Raw genomic sequence first — 20540 nt, 5'->3', positions numbered from 1 at the left:
TGAAAGCTTTCTCCCCAAGCCCACTCCCACCCACCCTCCCACCCCCCACCAATCCTCAGTCCATAAGTTTAAAAGACAACCCCCCCCCAACCCATCCCATTTTTAAATAGATATTGCCACATTCTTAAATTCATGCATTACTGCATTGCTATTGCACATGTAGGTGTGAAGAGACTGTTGCTCCGCTCTCTCTCACTTGGGTCTTTCCTCGTTCTCTCTCATTCTCCTTGTGCCGTGCCCTCCCCGGCCCCTGCCCTCTCCCACCCTCCCCTCCCCCCTCACTGGTTGTGGACATCTTCCCTGCGGACGATCTTGTAGATGATCCAGTAGAAAATGTTGAAGATGAGGAAGGCCATGGGGAAGCCGATCCGGGACATTTTGTCGATCTTCTTGGCCCGCTGAATGAAGAGCTTGCGCATCTCCTCTGGGGTCTTGGAGGGCGGTGGGGCGGGGTTGGTGGTGTTGTTGGAGCCTTTGACTGAGATGCCATCCTTGGCCTGCAGGCAGGCGGGACCCATCCCATAGGCGGAGAAGTTGAACCGCCCTTCTCCGGCCTCGTCCTCCTGAAACAGATTCAGCATGGGGCTCTACTCAAAATGAGACAGGACCAATGCACCCTCACTATAAGGCTCTCCCAGGGGGCCGAGTCTCCTCTGTTGGTCCCAGGGCATGCCAGGCTCTCCGCCTTGGGGACGTGCCTTACAGAGGGGTGCCGCTGGGCGATGGATGCACAGGTGCAAATCAGGGGATCCGGCAGCCTCTGAAAAGCGGATTGGCTGGCTTTCTCGTGACCTTCCCCATCTGGAAATTCTTACATATCCCCTGGTTTGCCTCTGCTCTTCTCTCCCCACCCCCTTTTGGTAGCCCCTCAATCTCCTTTTCCTAGCCAGGCCGGAAGGAGGGATTTTGGAAGTCCCTGTGGAATATTAGGGACAATGCCAGGCTGTAAGCCACAATTCATTCCAAAGCCAGGGTGGTGGTGGCAGGGTAAGGGGAGTTGGCAAGGGGTGGGGTGGCAGGCGGTGGTGTGTGTGTGTGTGTGTGTGTGTGTGTGCGTGTGTGTGTGTACTGGGGTGGGGGATGCTGAAACACCATTTTTCCCCTGAATTGTTCATGTGCACCTTCCCCCAACCCTCCTCCTCCCTTCTCCCAGTCCACTATCCCAGCCGAGCTCCAGTACAGAATAGCTTTAACATGCCACCTCCACTGTGGATCACACACCTAACAGACTCGGCTTAGAGTTTCGATTTGTTTGCAATTTGACAGCAATCAAGTTTCAAAGAAACAATCACTTTCTTTCACAGCCACCTCCCTCCCCTAAAGTGCTAAAGAGAGGGTGGTCAATTGGAACCACGTCCTGATTTTTCCAAGGTCAGGGAAAATGGGGCCCTTGCTTCAGGGGTCACCTACACTTGGGAAGCTCTCCTACTGCTGCTACAAAATGGGAAGGTCGTGCTTATGAGAAGGGGAGGTGAGTGCCATGGACACGTGGCTCGTATCTTGACTGCGGCCAGCCTCTCCTTCTTCTCACAGGCCCTGAGCCTTCTGTTCTGTACCGCCCTGCTAGGGCAGAGGGTGGGTGCACAGGGAGGAGAGGTCAGCCCCAGATGTAGGTTTGTACAGACGTGATCCTGGTCGGGACAAGTTCTTCTTTGAAAGGTTAGCCCTTCCCTCCCTCTGTCCCTCCCAGCAGCACTCTGGGATCCTGACCCCTCGGCCGCTGCCATGATATGGCTGCTTCTCCTGAGAAAGCAAAGCCAGACGAAATGGAAAACATTAAGGCTCGTTTCTTTGGGTGGCACAGTTAAAAAGTAGCCATGACTCTGGTGATTTGATTGGATCCACATTTAAATGGGGCACTCCAAGGACTGGAGAGTAAGATCTTGCTATCTCAGTGGGGTGCTCTGCTGTCTCAATACTGGGTCCTATAGGTTTCCTTGAGAGAAAGGACAAAGTTTGCTCCTTTGTAAAGTAATCCAAGATTAGTGGGGAGTGTTCATTTCATCTGGAGCCAGCACCTTTATCTCTTGCCCTGACTGAGGGCTCAAACCTCCAACCCTCAGTTGAGTTCAGTGGAATTCAGTTACATTCCCAGAGAGAAATACAGGAGTAATGGCTTCTAACAATCCCTCACGGATGTGTGGCCCATAAATATTTTTTTCCTACCATGTATAGGTTTTATCTGTGACAGCCCTCTCCCATTAAATTGCAACTTCCTTGAGGGCAAAGAACATGTGTTTAGCACTCAAATTCTTAGTACAGGGTCCTTTACTCAGAAGAGCTCCTTAAATAGTACTGATTGAAAGCAGCTGGAGCTTGGGGCTCTGAAGGCTCAGCTGAAAGTGAAGTTTTGCTACCAGTAATCTGCCAGTGACAGATTTGTTTCTTTTGATGGGTTGTTGGGAAAACAGTGAAGAAGCAGTATGGCCTCATGGGTAGAGCACAGACCTGGGAGTCAGAAGGACCTGAGTTTTCTAATCCTGGCTCTGCCATTTGTTTGCTGTGTGACCTTGGGCAAGTCAATTAACTTTTCTATGTCTCAGTTCCCTCACCTCTAAAATGGGGATTAAGACAGGGAGTCCTATGTGAGACAGGGACTCTGTGCAATCTGATTATCTTGTACGTACACCAACGCTTAGAACAGTACCTGGCACATAGTAAGCACTTGACAAATACCATTATTATTGTTATTATTGAAGATCAAATAGAGATATCTCGGTCTGCTAACACACACCCTGACCTCATTGTAAATAAGCTTATCTGCCTGGAGCAGGAATCAAGAGTTTGGGGCCATCTGGGACTCAACTTTCTCCTTGTAATGAGCAGTGATGACCTTTCCCTAGTTCCTAGGTTTTTCCTAGGTTCTGCAACCTGAAGTGACTCTGGGCTGGGGAGGAAGAAGGGTTCTGGAATTGGCAATGAGTAGGTTGGGAGGGTAAAGGCAGTTGGGAGGGAAAAGAATGAGGATTTGGCTTGAATCTCTCTCACCCGGCCTAGCAACAGCCTGAAAGGCTAATGCCAGGAGACGGCAAACCTACCCGGGGGTTGGGGGAGGAGGGGGAAGCAGGATGGCAGCCTAATTGGGGAGGTTATTATTAATAATAATTATTATGCTTTCTGTTAAACCCTTACTATGTGCCAGGCACTGTACTAACAGCTGGGGTGGATACAAGCAAATCGGGTTGGACACAGTCCCTGTCCCACATGGGGCTCACAGTCTCAATCCCCATTTTACAGATGAGGTAACTGAGGCACAGAGAAGTGAAGGAACTTGCCCAAGGTCACATAGGCAAGTGATGGGTCCAGGATTAGAACCCAGGTCCTTCTGACTCCCAGGCCTGTGCTCTATCCAATAGGCCATGCCGCTTCTAGCCCTTAAGGGGAGCCCCAGGCCCTTTTGAACTTCAACACAGCACTGCCCCAACTTCAGGAACAATCTCGTATCTCCAGGCAGTGCAGCCAAACACAGGACCCTGAGAAAATTGGCTACAATCCTCCTTATCTCAGGATCAGCTCAGCTAGCAGAGCTCATCAATTTCTCTACTTTAAACCATTTATTTCTGAGCACTGAATACACTTAGTTCTTGAACAGAAGCATTCCCCACTTAATGCCAATCTGACTCTAGCAATCACTCTAGTGAAAGGATTTAAAGCCCAGCATTTGAATCCCGAGGACCCGGGAAGATATAAAGACCTGAGAAGAATCCCTCTCTCGCTCTTTCCAGACACCCAGGCCCTGAGAGATTTATGAAGGTCAAACAGGTGAAGCGAAACCACTTAGAATATATGGTGGTCATGAGGTAAGATTCCAGCAGTTCTGAAATCCCTTCTCTTCTTCTTGGTTTAAGAGCAAAGCCTGGGATTCTTGCCTTCCTACAGCCAGAACAGGTGGGAGAAGGGAGAAGGAATAAAGAGGGAGGATATGGGGAGAAGTAGTTTGGAGAATACACAGAGCAGAATCACTACTACTCAGATTGACCCAGGTTCTTCAGAGTCCCAGAGGTAGTATCCTGAGCAGGGTAGGGTAACCATAAGTCCTGGGGTCCGGCTAACATGGTTCTATCACCTGCTCCCTAAACATGAGGCATCATTTATTCAGTCATATTTATTGAGCGCTTACTGTGTGCAGAGCACTGTACTAAGTTCCCCTGTGTTTACCCCAGCTTCCCCTGTGTTTACCCCAGCGCTTAGAACAGTGCTCGGCACATAGTAAGCGCTTAACAAATACCAACATTATTATTATTATTACTAAGAGCTTGGAAAGCACAATTCGTCAACAACGGGCTCACAGTCTAGAAGGGGGGAGACAGACAAATAATCTCAGTCAGTTGATCAATCAATCATATTTATTGAGTGCTTTCTGTGTGCAGAGCATTGCACTAAGTCCTTCAGAGAGTACAATATAATCGAGTTGGTAGACCTGTTTCCTGTCCACAAAGAGTTTTAGTCTAGAGGGGTAGACGCACATTAATAAAAATAAATAAATTGTGGATATGTACGTAAGTGCTATAGGGCTGAGGGAAGGGTGAATAAAGGGTGCGTGGGTGACACAGAAGACAGTGGGAGAAGAGGAGATGAGGGCCTAGTTGGGGAAGGCCTCTTGGGGGAGATGTGCCTTCATTAAAGCTTTGAAGGTACGAAGTATGATCATGGTATGAAGACAGAGGGTAGTCCAGGCCAGAGTTAGGATGTGGGCGAGAGGTCAGCAGTGAGATAGTCAAGATGGAGCTACACAGAAGCCATGCCTAGACACAGTCTGTCCCCTAGGAAACCAAAACCATCCATTCAGTTGGGCATCTAGCCAGATGCATTTCTGGGATGTCTGGGGTAATCTGATAGAAGCACATCTCTTTGGGACTGGGCCAATTCCCAATCTAGGGCTGTGGCACAAACTCCTAGCTCCCCCCTTTGTCCCTCACACTCCTCAGGTGACTTTTCGGTTCAGTGTCAAAGAATCATCGCCCCCCATAGAGCTCACACCCTCGGCTTGGTTCTCTTACCTTGCTTCTCTTTCCCTTGTCACTTAGCACTAACTCTTGCAGAATCTTGAAGTTTCGGTGTGATGCTCACTCTAAAAGTGGTCCACATTTGTGACCTTGAAAATTGAATTCTGCTCCATTGTAGACATCTCCCTTACCAAAAGCACTCACTTATTCGCACATTGCAAGGTAAGATTCTTAGTAGAAAAGCGGTCATGAAGGTGGCATGGGATGCTCCCTTTAATAGGGATTTCTTCATTTTGTGGCCAGTGAACTAAAGGACAAGGTGGTAGAAAATCCCTGTAGGATGGGTATTTTTCATATATTTGGAAGGCTGAGATAAACAGCTAATGGATGACAACAAATTTTTTTTTAAGTGAAATCACTAGGAGACAGTCATCAAAATTTCTTACTAGGGAGCCTAATTTTGATCACCAGAGAAATTTGCTTTCAAGTAGTTTGGGAAAATGAGAAGGGTCAATGAGATAGCTTTAGAGAAATTAAGAGAAAATGAGCCTATTAAGGATGGGGGAGGAGATAAGAGGGGTAGCAAGAGAAGAGAAGGCAGGCATAAGGAAAGAAAAGTGGGGGAGGACAGAGAGAAGGCTAGGGGAGGAACACTACTGAGAAACGAAATCTCCTTGATGTGAATGAATGCAATATTATAAGTGTAAAACCACAGTCCGTCCAACCCCCCTCCCCCAAATACTGTGAGGAATGAATGGGGAGGGAAATATACTGAAGAAAATGGCAGAAAGCACAGCCCCTGTAGAATGAGAACTCAAGTACTTCGCAGTTTTAGCTGCCTGGAGAGGGGTGGCGATTGTGAGGGGCCGGGGGGCGGGCTCTATCTCTGTGGTTCAGCCAGCCCATAGAATTTGATTGCCTGTGTGCCACTGGCTTTAATTGGGATGGTCCAAAGCCAAGAGTCCAGGCCATGGCGATTTCCAGATCCCGGGCGCCCAGAAGACACCAATTAATTTAATGTGAAGATGATAAAATGCCCACTCTGAAATTCATTGTGATCAGAGCCAGGAGAATTTCCCCGGCTTTTGTGTGCAATGGGAGCAGTTGTGAAAGAGAGAAACTGTTGAAAGAATGAGCAGGAAGAGTCTGAACTGTGGGACACTTCGAAAACATGAATGACGACCCTCTCTCTCCCCTGTACTAGTCCTGTCTCTCCCTGAGGCCAGCAAGGGCTTCCAAGACCTGGGATTAGGAAAGCCGAGAAGGGGCCTGGTCTTCCCAGCCGTGGCCAGAAGGTGTCGGTAAAGCCTGATAAAAAAAAACGTTGTGGAGACTGGTGAGATGCCAGCAGGACGAGGGGGTGCAGTCCAGATCCAGGCAGAGGCGCAGAGATCGAATGAGCTAGAAGCTCAGCAGAGGGTTTCCTGCCTTAATCGCTGGGCTGATGGGTTGGAGGAAACAATACACATGCCTCCCTGCTCCGGTGGAAAAAAAACGTTACGGGGAATTCAGGGTGGCCTAGAGGAAACACGTGCCTCCCTGCTCTAGTGGAAAAAAAATGTTACAGGGAATTCAGCGTGGCCTGGAGGAAACACATGCCTCCCTGCTCCGGTGGGGGGAACAAATATTATAGGGAATTCAGCGTGGTTTAGACGGGCTTGGGAAGGCTTGGGAATCAGAAGACCTGGGTTCTAACCCAGGCTCTGCCACTTGTCTTCTGTGTGACCTTGAGCAAGTCACCTAACTTCCCTGGGTCTCAGTTAACTTATCGGTAAAATGGGAATTTAAACCGTGAGTCCAAAGTGGGCCACGGACTGTGTCCAACCTGAGTGGCTTGTATCTATCCCAGTGTTTATTCCAGAGCCTGGCACGCGGTAAGTGCTAAACAGTTACCACTTAAATGTCACAAAAATAACTCTCTGGACACAGTAAGCCTCAACACTGGATGAGTTCCAGGACAGCTTAATTACCTCAGAGCCATGTAAGAGAGCCTCAGTACATTGTCAGAATTTCAGCATATTGGCTGAAAGACCTCATAAAATGGTAAGAGGAGTCTCATTAAATCTTAAGAGTGGTAGGTTTAAAGTAAACAGAAGGAAGCATTTCTTCACCCAGCTTATGGTCAGTTTATGGAATATGGGTCCATAGGAAAAGGCCCCTTTAGATGTAAGTTTGCAGTGGGCAGGGATTGTGTCTGTTTATTGTTATATGGTACTCTCCCCAGCACTTAGTATAGTGCTCTGCACACAGTAAACAATAATTACTATTGACCGGCTGATTAATTGGTGCAGGCTAAATATTAGCAGAGTCCAAAAGGGTCTTGATAAATCCATGGATGAGCAATCCATATTTCAATAAATCATTGTTAAAGTTAGAGGCACTAGTTTCCTTCAAATATCTTGTTGTGACTGTCAGAGACAGAATACTGGGCTGAACACATCATTGGTCTGACCCAGCCCTAGGTCACAATCACTGTTGCTGAGGTTCTTAAGCTTTGGGTTATTTTGGGTTTCTCATTCATTTGTGTTGTGAGGAGAATGTGGGAAGGACTGCTATCAGTTTTCCTGTAATACACATGTTAAGGAAAGCTCACCCTGCAACTAAGGTCACACACAAGCCCATAACTGTTTCTTCCCACAACATATCATGTCCTAATCAGGTAGATGTGCACTATCAGAAGAACTTTCCCTAATCCCCAAACAGTGCTTGAGTCAAAGTGCAATAATCAAATTATGCATTCTGGCAAAACTAGGTGTATTTTGGGTTTTTAGAGCACCTTTCTTCCCGGCTGCCCTCATTTGTATTAATGATTTGTTCTTACAGTACCCAGGGGAGGGTCTGTTGCACAGGTATGTTTATTTCATGTTACAGATGGAGAACCAAGAAGCACAGACAAGTAAATATTATTATTATAACAATAATAATATATGGTATGTGCTTACCATGTGTCAAGCACTTTTCTAAGTGCTGGGGTAGATACAAGTTAATCAGGTCAGACACAGACCCTGATCTTCATGGGACTCACAGTCTAAATAGCAGCAAGTACAACTCTTTAATCCCCATTTTACAGTTGAGAAAATTGAAGCACAGAAATATTAAGTGACTTGCTCAAGGTAACACAGCCAGCAATCTTCAGAGATGGGATTAGAACCCAGGTCCTTCTGCCTCCCAGACCCATGCTTTAACCACTAGGCCATGCGATGGTATTTACTGAGCATTTACTGTGTGCAGAAAACCGTGTACTAAGTGCTTGGGAGAATACAGTATAGGAGGAGCTGAAGACCCATGATTGCCAAGCCGGGATACGCAAGCCAGTCACCCCCTCTGTGGGACGGGAGAACCAGCCTCTCGATTAGCGGCATTAACTCACCCACACGGCACACGTGTTTGGCGGTGACTGACGGCCAGAACAGTGAGCCAGTCTAGTCCACCCAGCCCAGAGCCTCACAGAGAACTGTAAGAACTGGATGGAGTTTTGGCAGGAAGGGCTGGCAAGGATGCCAATGCCTGCTACCCCTTGCAGTTTCTGGGACCCTTCTGCCCAGACTGCTGTCCTCCTTAGCTCAGCTGCTGGGACTTTCCCAGAAGCCTTTTGGGAAAGTGATTTCAGGTTTCCCAGATAGATACCTGGATCAGATAGAGGGAAGGAGAGTCTGTAGATTCCAGTGAGGAAGTAGGCAGATCCGGGCAGGTGTCCCCAAGCAGTTGCATATTTGCAATCTGTGCAGATTTGCAGAGAATGTAACCTTGGTCACACTTCAACTGGCGGGAGTGTTTGGGTTTGATGTTAATTAAAACCGCTGGGAGAATTGCTGAGAGATTAGGTGAGAAGAGGAGGCACTCTGTCTCCCGTTCCATTTGGAGGAGCCAGCCAGGGTGACTTGAAGACAATCTTTTCTTGACGTCTTTATGATAATTGTAGCCCCTTCCCGCTGAAAGATCTCAGTACTCAGATTACCCAGCTCAGCATGAAAAGGATCCTTTGTGTTGCAGCCAATTGTTTCTTTAGATCTACCCTCAAAGGGTAAAGTTCAAGGAGCCCCTGGGTTTAGTGATCTTAACTTGGAGACTTCCAAGAAGCATCTTCTGATATGTTGTAACCCGGATGTGGGTATTTTTCCTGTTGTATTTCAGAGGGCTGGATTTAATTTGTCTGGTCTCCCCCGAACATCTTCTTTCTAACTAGGCTAGGTTGCCAGCAGGCAATTTAATCTAATTGGTGGTTCTTAGGAGCCAGGGAAGCAGCATGGCCTAGTGGATAGAGCACGGGCCTGGGAGTCAGAGGGACCTGGGTTCTCATTCCAGCTCCACCACCTGTCTGCTGTGTAACCTTGGGCAAGTCACTTCACTTTTCTGTAACTCAGTTACCTCATCCATAAAATGGGGATTAAGACTGTGAGCCCCAAGTGGGACATGGACTGTGTCCAGTACGATTAGCTTGTATCTACCCCAGTGCTTAGTACAGTGCCTGGCACGTAGTAAGTGCTTAACAAATACCATTAAAAAAACAAAAAAGCAAAAAACAAAATGAACCAGGTTCTGTCCCTGCAGTGGTCTCTCTGGGCCAGCTTCAAGGAGATAATAATAATAATAATAATTATGGCACTTGTCAAGTGCTTACTATGTGCCAAGCACTATTTTAAGCACTGGGGTAGATGCAAGGTAGTAAGGTTGGGTACAGTCCCTGTCCCATATTGGCTCAGATACTTAATCCCCATTTTACAGATGAGGTAACTGAGGCCCAGAGAAGTGAAGTGACTTGCTCAAGGTCACAGAGCAGACATGTGGCAGAGCTGGAATTAGAACCCATGACCTTCTGACTCCCAGGCTCTTGCACTATCCACTAAGCCAGACTGTGAGTGCTGCTCTAGTCCCCTCCCCGGGGCCCGAAATGGCAGCTGGCAGCCACCCTCCATCCTGTCCCAGCCCTGAGAGAGCTCAGATCCCTTCTTAAGCCTTACCCTAAATCTCCTGAAACTGTTGCAATAACACCAGAGGCAACAGCAGGGGAGCTGGACTAAGCACAGTCATTTCTGCCAGAATATGCATTTTCACTAAAGATTTTCCCTAGAATGCTGCTCAGGAATTAGGCAGTGTTCTAAAAACCCAAGCCCATTTGGATACAGCACACTATGTCGTTGGATGGAGAGATTGAGAGTGGCACCGGCTATGGGATGAAGACTACGGTGTAAATTTTCCTTAACGTGAGGTTTTGCAAGAATGCAACCTCCATGTTTTAGCATGGGATGAGAACAAAATAGATTTTAAAGTATACTTTATATGCTCTAGTTATAAATATCTTCCATAATGCATTCTCTACTTTATATATTTATGTACTATGCTGTCACATTTTATGTATATATCTGTCATATCTATTGTAGATTATATATATATATATATATATATATATATATATATATATATGTAAACACATACCCAAGAAGACGCACAGACCCCTTCTGTAACACCCCTTAGATAGGCAGATTGGTTGTCAGGCAGTTTCTGATTGAACACTAATGATTTCCATGCTCACTAGGACTTTATCAGCTGTGTCCATCAGGTGACTTGCTGGTCTGTTATCACTCTGTAGATGGGGCCCAGTAGGGCCCAAAAGGATGTCATTGATCTCTCATTAGTGCTCCAGACTCCTCTCTCTCTGTCTCTCTCTCTGTCTCTCTCAACAGGGTGGCTTCTTTAAAACTAATCTCAATGAAAGAGATCTTCCTGTGCAGACAGTGGAGCCAGTATCTACGGTGAGCAACTCTGTGCCTCAGGTAATACAGATCTCATTAGGACATTCAAAATGCCTAGCTGGACTGTCTCTCCTTCTAGATTATGAGTTTGTTGCGGGCAGGGAATGTGGCTACCAACTCTGCTGCAGTATACTCATTGTAGAGAAGTAGTGTGGTCTAGTGAACAGAGCATGGGCCTAGGAGTCAGAAAGACCTGGATTCTACTCCCAGATCTGCCACTTGTCTACTCTGTGACCTTGGGCAAGTCACTTAACTTCTCTGTGCCTCAGATACCTCATCTATAAAATGGAGATTAAGACTAGGACCCCTATGTGGCACAGGGACTGTGTCCAACCCCATTACCTTGTATCTACCCTAACAGTACGGTGTCTGGCACATCGAAAGCACTTAACAAATATCACAGTTATTATTATTAATTATTACTCTTCCAAGCACTTAGTAGAGTGCTCTGAAGTGCTCAATAAATATGATTGACTGATGTTCAAGATGAGAACCTGGAGACTTAAGGGTCTTTTGATGGGCCTTGTTTCAAAAGGGTTCTTCTATAAATTCTGTTCTGGGTAAATAAGTATGGGCGTGTGTGGGTGACTCGATAGAGATCAGATGAACTGGGTGTATGGTTGAGAAGACCAACTACCTAGCCAAAGTCATTTGGTTCAGGGACCACCCAAGGAGGGAGATCTGGACTTCCAGCTCCAAAACCGGAATGGAAATAGCACTTTCATCTTCACCTTCCTTGATTCCATCAAGCTCTAGAGGGGGGGTACCCCCATACATTACACCCAAGATTCTTGAGGAGGTTCTCAACCCAGTGTTTCACAGTTTACTGGTTAGGTCCCTCCTTTTGGGGTCACAGTCCCCTCGAATAAGATAGCTGTGTCAACAGTTGCCCATTACCTATCAATCCACCAACTTTATGTTCCTAATCTGCCCTCCTTCCCAGAGTACACCAGGTGGCACAAATATTCTGGTCTATGTTTTGGGCATAAATCATTCCTCATGCTGGGTGATAGGCATTTGGTGTAGTTGGAAAAATGGCTTCCAGAAGGTCTATTGGTGAGAGCAAGTTGTCGGTGGGTGGACCAGGCCTTTCTTTTATCTTTATTTAGGAAGAGGTGACTGAGACTCAGTCAATTGGGCTGAGCCATCTGGACAGCTGGGCCCCATCAGGTTGGCTCCACCTGGACAATGGGGTCAATGACGGGAGTCCTACCTTATGATGTCTCCTCTTCCTCCTGAATCTGAGCAGCTCTTTGTGCTGGCGGGACACAAAATTGACAGCGGCATATTCCAGCAGGGCGGAGAACACGAACAACAGGCATACCGCCATCCAGATGTCGATGGCTTTCACATAGGACACCTGTCGGCGGCAGAGGGAGGAAGGTCGAACCGATCGCATCAGTTGAGATTCTCCCCTCTTGCCCTTCCCCCGCCAGCCTTTCCAAGATCAGCCTCCTCCCCGGGGGGCAGAAAGGTGGACTCACCTTGGGCAGTGAGGCCCGAGACCCAGAGCTCTGGGTGGTCATGGTGAGCACGGTGGTGATACCCAAGCCCACCCGGGCCGGTGCGGCATCCATGTTGATCCAGAAGGAGATCCAGGAGAGGATGACAATCAGGAGGCTGGGGATATACATTTGGATCAAGTAGTAGCCCATCTGTCGCTCCAGGTGGAAGCGAGCCTCTATACAGGTGAATTTGCCTGAAAACAATGGGAGGGAGTTAGCTTAGAGCAGGGTTTCTGGGCTTGGGGTGTGTGTAGAGGGGAACACACCTAGGAGAGCTTGGGGCGTATCCTGTGGGGGCTGTGGAGATGAAGGGCCACCTGGCGTCAGCTGTGGAATGGGAAAACAGGGGCTGAACGGATGTTTCTGGGACAGGAGAGGGGCAGGCCGCCCAACCGACCTGTGTTATAGTGCTTGGTGCAGTAGCGTAAGTCCTTCTCTTCCTTCAGGATGAACTGGGGCAGAGTTAAGCCATCAGCCACCTGCACGGCTCCTTGTTCCTGCCACTCAAATATCAGGTCATTCATGGTGTAACCAACTAGAAAAGAGAGGAGGGGAGAAAAATCAGAAGGAGAAAGCTCTTCGGTGAAGCTGGATTCACTTTTCTGTAGGCGAATGTTGGAAAGGCAAGTCTGGGACTGTCAGAGGAGAAAGAGTTTGAAAACAATCAAAGCTTCTAGCACTCTTTGCCAGTCAGAAAGGCAAATGGGAGGCTTAATAACACTTCAAAGATGAAACTAGAGGAAATGGGGTTTTACTGTATCGAGTGGGATGGGGACTGTGGCTGGTTTGATTGAATTGGATCTACTCCAGCCCTTAGCACTGGATTTGACACAAAGTGAAGGCTTGGTATATAACACAGTTATTACTGTTAAGCAGGCTTTAGATTAGACATAAAGAAAAACTTTCTACCGTAGGTGGTCATTTGACCCTGAAATGGGTACCTGAAGGAGGCTGGACAATTTTCTTCCAGGGAAGTCTTTAAGAGAGTGGGCTAGGTACTCATGATTTAGATGCCCCTGTCCAGAGGCAGAGGAGTGGGCTAAATGATCTCTTTCTGTCATGGATTTAAATTTCTGTTTTTGAAGGGGTAGCATATTAGGTTTGCCCTTTGCTGATGGGTTTCATCATCCAGGCTCAACTCCACCCTCAGAGATGGGTGGATGAAGGCCAAAATGGGGGAAAACTGAAAAAAAGATGACCAAAAAAGCTTGTCCTGAGCAGGCCAGAGGGGGAGAAGGGAGATGCAGAGGAAGATTGAATGCCCCTCTGTTGGACTGGCAGACTCTCTTGGTCTTTTTCTCTCTCTCTTCCACACACACTCTTTCCAAATCAAGGGAGGATTGGAAGATAAGATGTTGGGAGTCATTCCCTAAGGGAGGCATCCCTCAGGACTCACAGCTCTCCAGCTGCATGATACACGTCTGGACATCCATGGGAAAGTTCTTCAAGTCCATGGGGCAAGCGAGAGTCAGGGTGATCCTGAGGAGAGAAGGAGAAAGGACAAGCTAACTTTAACTATGCGGTTGAGCTAGTGCCTGAATCTCTGGGGTCTAATAGTACCCAGTTAGGGGGCCTAAAAGAAATTAGCTGGCACACCTAAAACAATTTTAACAAGCCCCTCTCCTCTCCCACCCCACATAATTATCCTCTTTTCCCTCTTCATCCTCTCTTTTCACCCTCTGTCATACTCTTACTGCCCACTGACAGGCTTCTGTTTGTCAAATTTTTGTGGGATCTGTGTCAGATCTGGGGGAGGTGAGGACAGATGCTTCTTTCCAACTGAAGCTGGTGACTTGGGCAGGGCCATGAGGGCCATTTGCAAAGCTCTAATGGAAATGTTCTGGGTTTATGTTTCAAATCTGAGAAGTAATAATAATAATAATTGAGGTATTTGGTAAGCTCTTAATATGTGCCAAGCACTGTACTAAGCACTGGGGTAGATACAAGATAATCAGGCCCCACAAGAGGCTCACAGTCTAAGCAGGAGGGAGAACAGGTACTGAATTCCCATTTGGCAGATGAGGGAAGTGAGGCACTGAGAGGTTAAGTGATTTGCCCAAGGTCACCCAGAAGGTAAGTGACAGATCCGGGATTAGAACCCAGGTCTTTGGTGAAACATCTTTTTTGAGGGTGGGCTCCAGTCACCATTCCAAAGACAGGGAGGGAAGAGGGTGATGGAGGCAGGCAGAAGAGGAGAAGGTCATGTGGGGTGATGGATTGATCCCTTTCTCCTTAGCCCCTTCCTCCCTGGTGACAGTGCATTGGGCTATTGAGGGCTTGTGATGAATCTCCTTTTCTGAAGATCTTTCTGAGATGGAGAGATTCACGTCTGTCTGGGGCAGTCTGGAGGAAGTCCTAACTAGGAGTGGGAGAGTGATGCCCCCCACCCATCACTCAAGAGACTTTCTTTCTCTGCTGGGAGGAGAGGAGGTTACAGTTACTCCAGAACACCTGGGCCCAGTGCCGTGCGAGAATTCAGAAAGCTTATTCTTAGATCAGCAGAGAGGATCCAGGACACCTACCCCTGATTTGCCCAGAGGGGCCAGAGGCCCTACCTAGACCCATCTCTCAGCCCTGGATGCATCATTTCCTGCCCCTGCTTTGCCCAAAGGGGTATGAGGCTCCAAGCCCATCTCTCATGCTAGGGCAATGCCTGACAGCCTCTTGTCCAAGCACTAAAAAAAGACGCCTGGTGACCCAGGGCAGAAGCGGCTCGTCTAGGTGCCTGCTTGTGGCTCACCGAAAATTTCAAAGTGCACTCAAATCCCAGTTTCCCAACTCTGTCTACGTGCACAGCAGCTTGGGGTACCACTACAGCTGCCCATCTGGGGGCTGTCGGACCTGGAGCTGCCTGGCTTGTATGGAGGCAGTGCAGCTTAGAGTGGTGGCTGCTTGGTTTTCATTTTATAGTCTAGCGTGGGCACTGACAACATGAGATAATGGAATTCAAACCTTGCAACTCGTGATGGTAATTCAAGGCTTGAACGAACAGGGTTTTGCAAGCATCTGAGGCCCAAAGACAGAGGAGGAGAAAGCAATTGTCTTCAAGCTGTCTCCCGGACCTGCCTCTCCCTTTTGCACGAGGTTGCATTATGAATAAAAGTGGCCCAGCCCCAACCTCCTGGCTGCTTTCCTGGCGAGGACTATCTCTGCTGAACTCACCAGGAGGATTTATCTCGGGGGCCTGGGTAGAAGCTGGGAACCACCACCAGCTGGGCTCATGCAGGCTGAGGCAGGCGAGGATGTGAACAGTCTGCAAAGCCAGAAGCAGCTTCTGTTGACTCTGCACAGATTCTGGTGCTGACACATTCTCTACGCCTTCCACTCAGGCCCTGACAGCTTTCTCCAGCAGCCTCGGGGAGAATGGCATCAGGAAGTTCCCCAAACACTATGGTGGAGACACACCCGATCATGGCTCCAAGGAAATCTCACACTTGAATGACCTTTCCAGGCCAAAGGGCAGGGGAATCCGGCCTGCTCAACTTTCTCCTCTTCCCCTCACTCCTTTAATAAGGCTTTTTCCTCCTGGATCTTTATCCATCGTATCCTCCGGGTGAGCAAAACCAGAGTCTTTCGCTTTCCTGCCATGGTATCCAGGGTCTTGGGTGTCCTCCTCTGCCAGACGGCCACCCTGCCTCCCTGAGATCCTGTGTTGACTCCTCCATGTCACTAAGGAACCTCCATCCCGACCTGCCCTGCTCCACCCTGGCGGGACAGTGAAAAGCAGCTGTGGCCTGGCACCACCTCCATGGATGCTTTAAAAAAAATTTTTTGATATTTGTTAAGCGCTTACTACATGCCAGGCACTGTTCTAAATGTTGGGATAGATACAAAGTTAATCGGATTGGACACAGTCCACGTCTCACATGAGGCTCACAGTCTTAATCCCCATTTTACAGATGAAGTAACTGATGAAGTACTATGTGCAGAACACTCTATTTAACACCTGAGAGAGTACAGTACAACAGAATTGGCAGACGTCTTCGCTGCCCACAACAAGTCTACAGTCTAGAGAGACTCTGACCCTCTGCTGGGGTTTCTTCTGGCAGCCAGAATCCCACAGCAATCTAAGAGATGTATATGTCCCAGGCCTTTTCTTCAGGTTGGGGTTAGAGTCCTTTAAGGACAATGTGCAGAGATGGGGGACGGTGCATTCGGGGACAGAGGGTTGGGTGTGGGGAGGAGGCGGAGGTAAGGAGGCAGCTCTGAGTTTTATCTCAGTTCTTGGAGATAAAAACTCCAAAGTGGGACAACTGTCAAACCAGGTTAATCTTTGAGGCTGAGTGACCTTAGCATTGTCCCTTTGTATTTATTTTGCCTCCTGCTGCACCCTGTGTTGTTGATTTGCTGTGAGGAAACCACCAGCTTGGATCTAGAAGGTACCAGATAGTGCTGGCCTGGTCCATGGCACCCAAAGCTCTCTTGCTTTCCTGGCTTGCCCCTCTCTGAATCCCACCTCTCTTGTTCCCATGCTAGCCCTTCAACCGACAAATCATCTCACAAATCCAGACCCAGTTTTGGCTTCAAGGACTTAGATATTTTAGTGAAAATGATTTTTTTCCAGATTTCAGTGAACTGAACCTCAGAATCTGGATAATTGCTAATTTAGCGCCAGCCACACACTTGGGGCAATGGAAGTGAGGAAGCCACAGCCAGATCAGTCTAAAATCCTCCATCTTTCTTGATCCATCCCAGGAGGAGCATCAGAGGAAACATCCCCTAGCCTCTAAACCACCCCCTTCCTGCCCATACCATCCACCATGTCTTGCTCTTCATGTTCCACACACCTAACAAATTATTGACTGTCCCTCAAACCTGTCTACCCTCACTGTAAACCCGTTGTTCATATCCATACTCCTGCCTGGAATTCCAGCCCTCTTCATATCCAACAGACCACCCCACTCCCCTCTTCTAGGAAGACTTCCCTGCCTAAACTATCATCTTCCCCTATATTTTCCCTCACTATTGTGTCACCTATGAAGGTGGATCTGTAGCCCCTAAGCACTTCGACGCTCACTCCATCCTGAGCCCCACAGCACGTACCCTGCTGCTTCCCTACCTGTAATTTATTTTACTGTCTATCTCCTTACTAGATTGCAAGCTGCTCATGCTCAGGAATTGGGTCTACCAACTCTATCATACTGTACTCTCCCAAACAATTACTACAGTTGTCTACACATAATAAGGGCACGGTAAATACCATTGATTGATTGATGCCCACCTAGGACTGAATGAGAAGCAGCATGGCTCAGTGGAAAGAGCACCGGCTTGGGATTCGGAGGTCATGGGTTCTAATCCAGGCTCCACCACATGTCAGCTATGTGACTTTGGGCAAGTCATTTAACTTCTCTGTGCCTCATCTTTAAAATGGGGATTAAGACTGTGAGCCCCAAATGGGACAACCTGATCACCTTTTATCCCTCCCAGCGCTTAGAACAGTGCTTTGCACATAGTAAGCACTTAACAAATACCATCATTATTATTATTTTTGTTATTAAGAGGAAAAGGGCTTAAATTAAAGCAGGAGAGATTTCCCTTGAGCAAAATGAAGCATTTAGAGAGCACGGTAATAAGACATTGGAAGAGGTACTCAGGCCCCCCTCTAACTATGGTGGTTTCCAAGGAAAGAACAAATGGTTTCAATACTGGGTAAACAGTTATTTGCTTTGACTCAGGGGGCTGGAATGATGAGTTCTTAGGTTTTTTTCAGTTCTGGGATTCTGGGAGACTCTGATTTTGAGAGGCCACTTCAGGCCAAGAGCACTGAGGTCTTTCCTCTCCAGCCAACCTGATCCTAGTCACCTTATAATGATTCCTGGGCATAGATCAGCAGTAGAGGCAGACGGGAAGCTCTTGGATGCCACTGGGGAAGATTAGACCTCAGGGAGGTCGGCAATTCTAGAGATGGGTGACTAACCCTGCTTTCACTAGACTAAACTCGTTGTAGGCAGGGAGCGTGCCTACCAACTCTGTTGTTCTCAGCAAAACACTTAGTACAGTGCTCTACATACTGTAAGCCCTCAATAAGTACCATTGATAAAACAGGTGGTGTTCAATTCTGGCTTGCTGTTTGGCCATATTTGGTATTTGTTAAGCACTTACTATGTGCCAGGCACGGTACTAAGTGATGGGGTAGATACAAGAAAAGTGTGTTGGAAACAGTCCCTGTCCCACAAAGGGCTCACAGTCTAAGGCACAGAGAAGTTAAGTGACTTGCCCAAGGTCACAGAACAGAGAAGTGGAGGGGCCAGAATTAGAATTCAGGTCCTTCTGACTCCCAGACCCGTACTCTATCTACTAAGCTACACTGGCTCTCTCCATGTCCGTTGTGTCCATCATAGAGTAAAACAATGGGTTTGCCGCTCCCCTTTTCTCCTCTAGGATCACTCCGTTCAGATTTTCACTTCAAATCGGTGATGGGATGGGGATCGTCACTTGCTACCATCACCTTCTCCCCCTCCCACTCCCAGCTTCTCACCTGATGCTGTAGAGGACGTTGCCATTTCTAGAAATACGCAGGAGCTTGTTGTCTGTGGTGATTTCGTGGAAGTGGGCCCCCTTCTCATTGGCGAAGAACAAATCAGGCTTCCAGATGGAGTCCAACATGGAAGGGTCTAAATCCAGGGAGTCATCCGGATACTCGTTGTATGCCAGCCGGGGATCATTCCACTGCTGTCTCAAGAAGATATTCACCCTGTAATCCTGCAACCGGGATGGAAGAGAACAGGATCCAGGTTGATTTATTTCCCCACCCCACATGCTGGTAAAACCTGATTAGTGGAAGTATCTGTTGTTTACCCAGGTTAAGTAGACAGAGCTGTTTTCTCTGCTCCTTGCTTCCTGAAATTTTATCCCTGTTTCTATCCTCCTCCTCTCCTCTAAGGCTTCTGATGCTACTGTTTGTTTATCACTGGTATTTACTGAATGCTTACTATGTGCAGAGGACTGTCCTAAGTGCTTGGGAAAGTACAGTATAACAGAGTAGGCAGAAACATGGGACATGGACTGTGTCCAACCTGATTATTATTTTGTATCTACCTCAGTGCTTAGTATAGTGCCTGGCACCAAGTCAGGGCTTAACAAATACCATTAAAAAATGAATCGATGGTATTTATAAAGAGCTCACTGTATGCAAAGCACTATGCTATTTGGGAGAGTATAGTACAGTAGAGAAGTTGGATGCGATCCCTCCTCTCAAGGGGCTAACAATTTAATAATACCTTATACCCACTAGAGTGGAAGCAGTGAAGTGGTGACTTGGCGTGGTTTGTATACATGGATAACGCTGTGTAGGGAGTCTCTGTCTTTATCTCCGGCTGTCTGTCCCTATCTGTCTGTCTCTCTCCCCCTCCCTCTCTCCTAAACTCTCTAATCCCATAGGCCCCAGAAGAAATATGTGGCCTCCCTCCAAATCTCTCTGTCAGTAGCTTTCAGTAGTTAGATGCATGTCCTGGCGGGTTAGAGCTGCTGTGTAAATCAGACTTGAACACTACACTCAGGGATTGAAAGAAATTAGACCATGCCATAAAGAAGCCAGGCTTTGGAAAAGTAAGAATAAAAGTAATAATTGCCAGAAGAAGCTACAGACCTGCCAATCTACCTTTTTGGGCTGTCGATCCTGGACTCAATCAGATGCCTTGTTGCTTTGCCCTGGTAAGCACAGGTTGCAATTTTATTGTGGGGCAATATATCTTTTAAACCTGGATCAGAACCCAGAGAGAAAATGATCAACCAATATCAGATCCTTCTGAGCAACATTAGGGTTGAGCTCTACCGAGGTGGGGAATTAGTAGAAAGGAAACTGACCAAGAAGTCAGAAGACAGGGTTCTTGCCCTGGTTCTACCAATGACTTACTCTGTTGGCCAAGTCACTAATCCTCCCTGGCTCCAATTTTCCTCTCTGGAAAATGGGAGAATATCTCCCATTCTAATAGAAATGTAAAGGATTATGAGATAATGGCTCTGAAAGCACATAGTTCCCATTTATTACTAAATAACCTTGCACCTTCCCTAAGAACTCTATCTCTCTGTGGGAGCCTTTCACTTTAATATCCGTCTTGCCACAGATACGGGAATAGAGTGAGAGCTGATTGGAAAATTGGGGACAGCCAGGAAACACTAGTTTGAGTTATTATTTATTTTCCTCCAGAGCTTTCACTTCTAAGCTCACAATAACTCTCACCTTGCCCCTGGAGTTGGGTGGCTGGGTTAAGAGAAATCCCCACAGTACCCAAGATAGGATGATGTCTCTTTCGGTTTCACTGCAAAGATTTTGATAACTTCGTAAAATGCTCCCAGGTGTTTTATAGGTTTGGTCTCTAACTTAATTGAAGCCT

General features: G+C 47.4%; 1 protein-coding gene across 1 annotated transcript in view; it reads right to left on the bottom strand.

Moving 5' to 3' along the window:
* Positions 1-278: 278 nt before the first annotated feature.
* The window catches only part of GLRA1 (glycine receptor alpha 1), a 104542-nt gene continuing 84280 nt past the window's right edge, over positions 279-20540 (bottom strand). The window contains exons 4-9 of the mRNA XM_029050339.1: positions 18683-18906; positions 13601-13683; positions 12602-12739; positions 12184-12398; positions 11913-12059; positions 279-587 (exon numbers count right to left, since the gene is read on the bottom strand). Coding sequence (XP_028906172.1) covers positions 279-587; positions 11913-12059; positions 12184-12398; positions 12602-12739; positions 13601-13683; positions 18683-18906 — 1116 coding nt within the window. The remainder of the gene's footprint in view (positions 588-11912; positions 12060-12183; positions 12399-12601; positions 12740-13600; positions 13684-18682; positions 18907-20540) is intronic.

Source organism: Ornithorhynchus anatinus, chromosome X1 (assembly GCF_004115215.2).
Source record: "Ornithorhynchus anatinus isolate Pmale09 chromosome X1, mOrnAna1.pri.v4, whole genome shotgun sequence".
Classification (NCBI taxonomy): Eukaryota; Metazoa; Chordata; class Mammalia; order Monotremata; family Ornithorhynchidae; genus Ornithorhynchus; species Ornithorhynchus anatinus.
The sequence above is the reverse complement of the archived record's forward strand: the minus strand, read 5'-3'. Positions and strand labels throughout refer to the sequence as shown.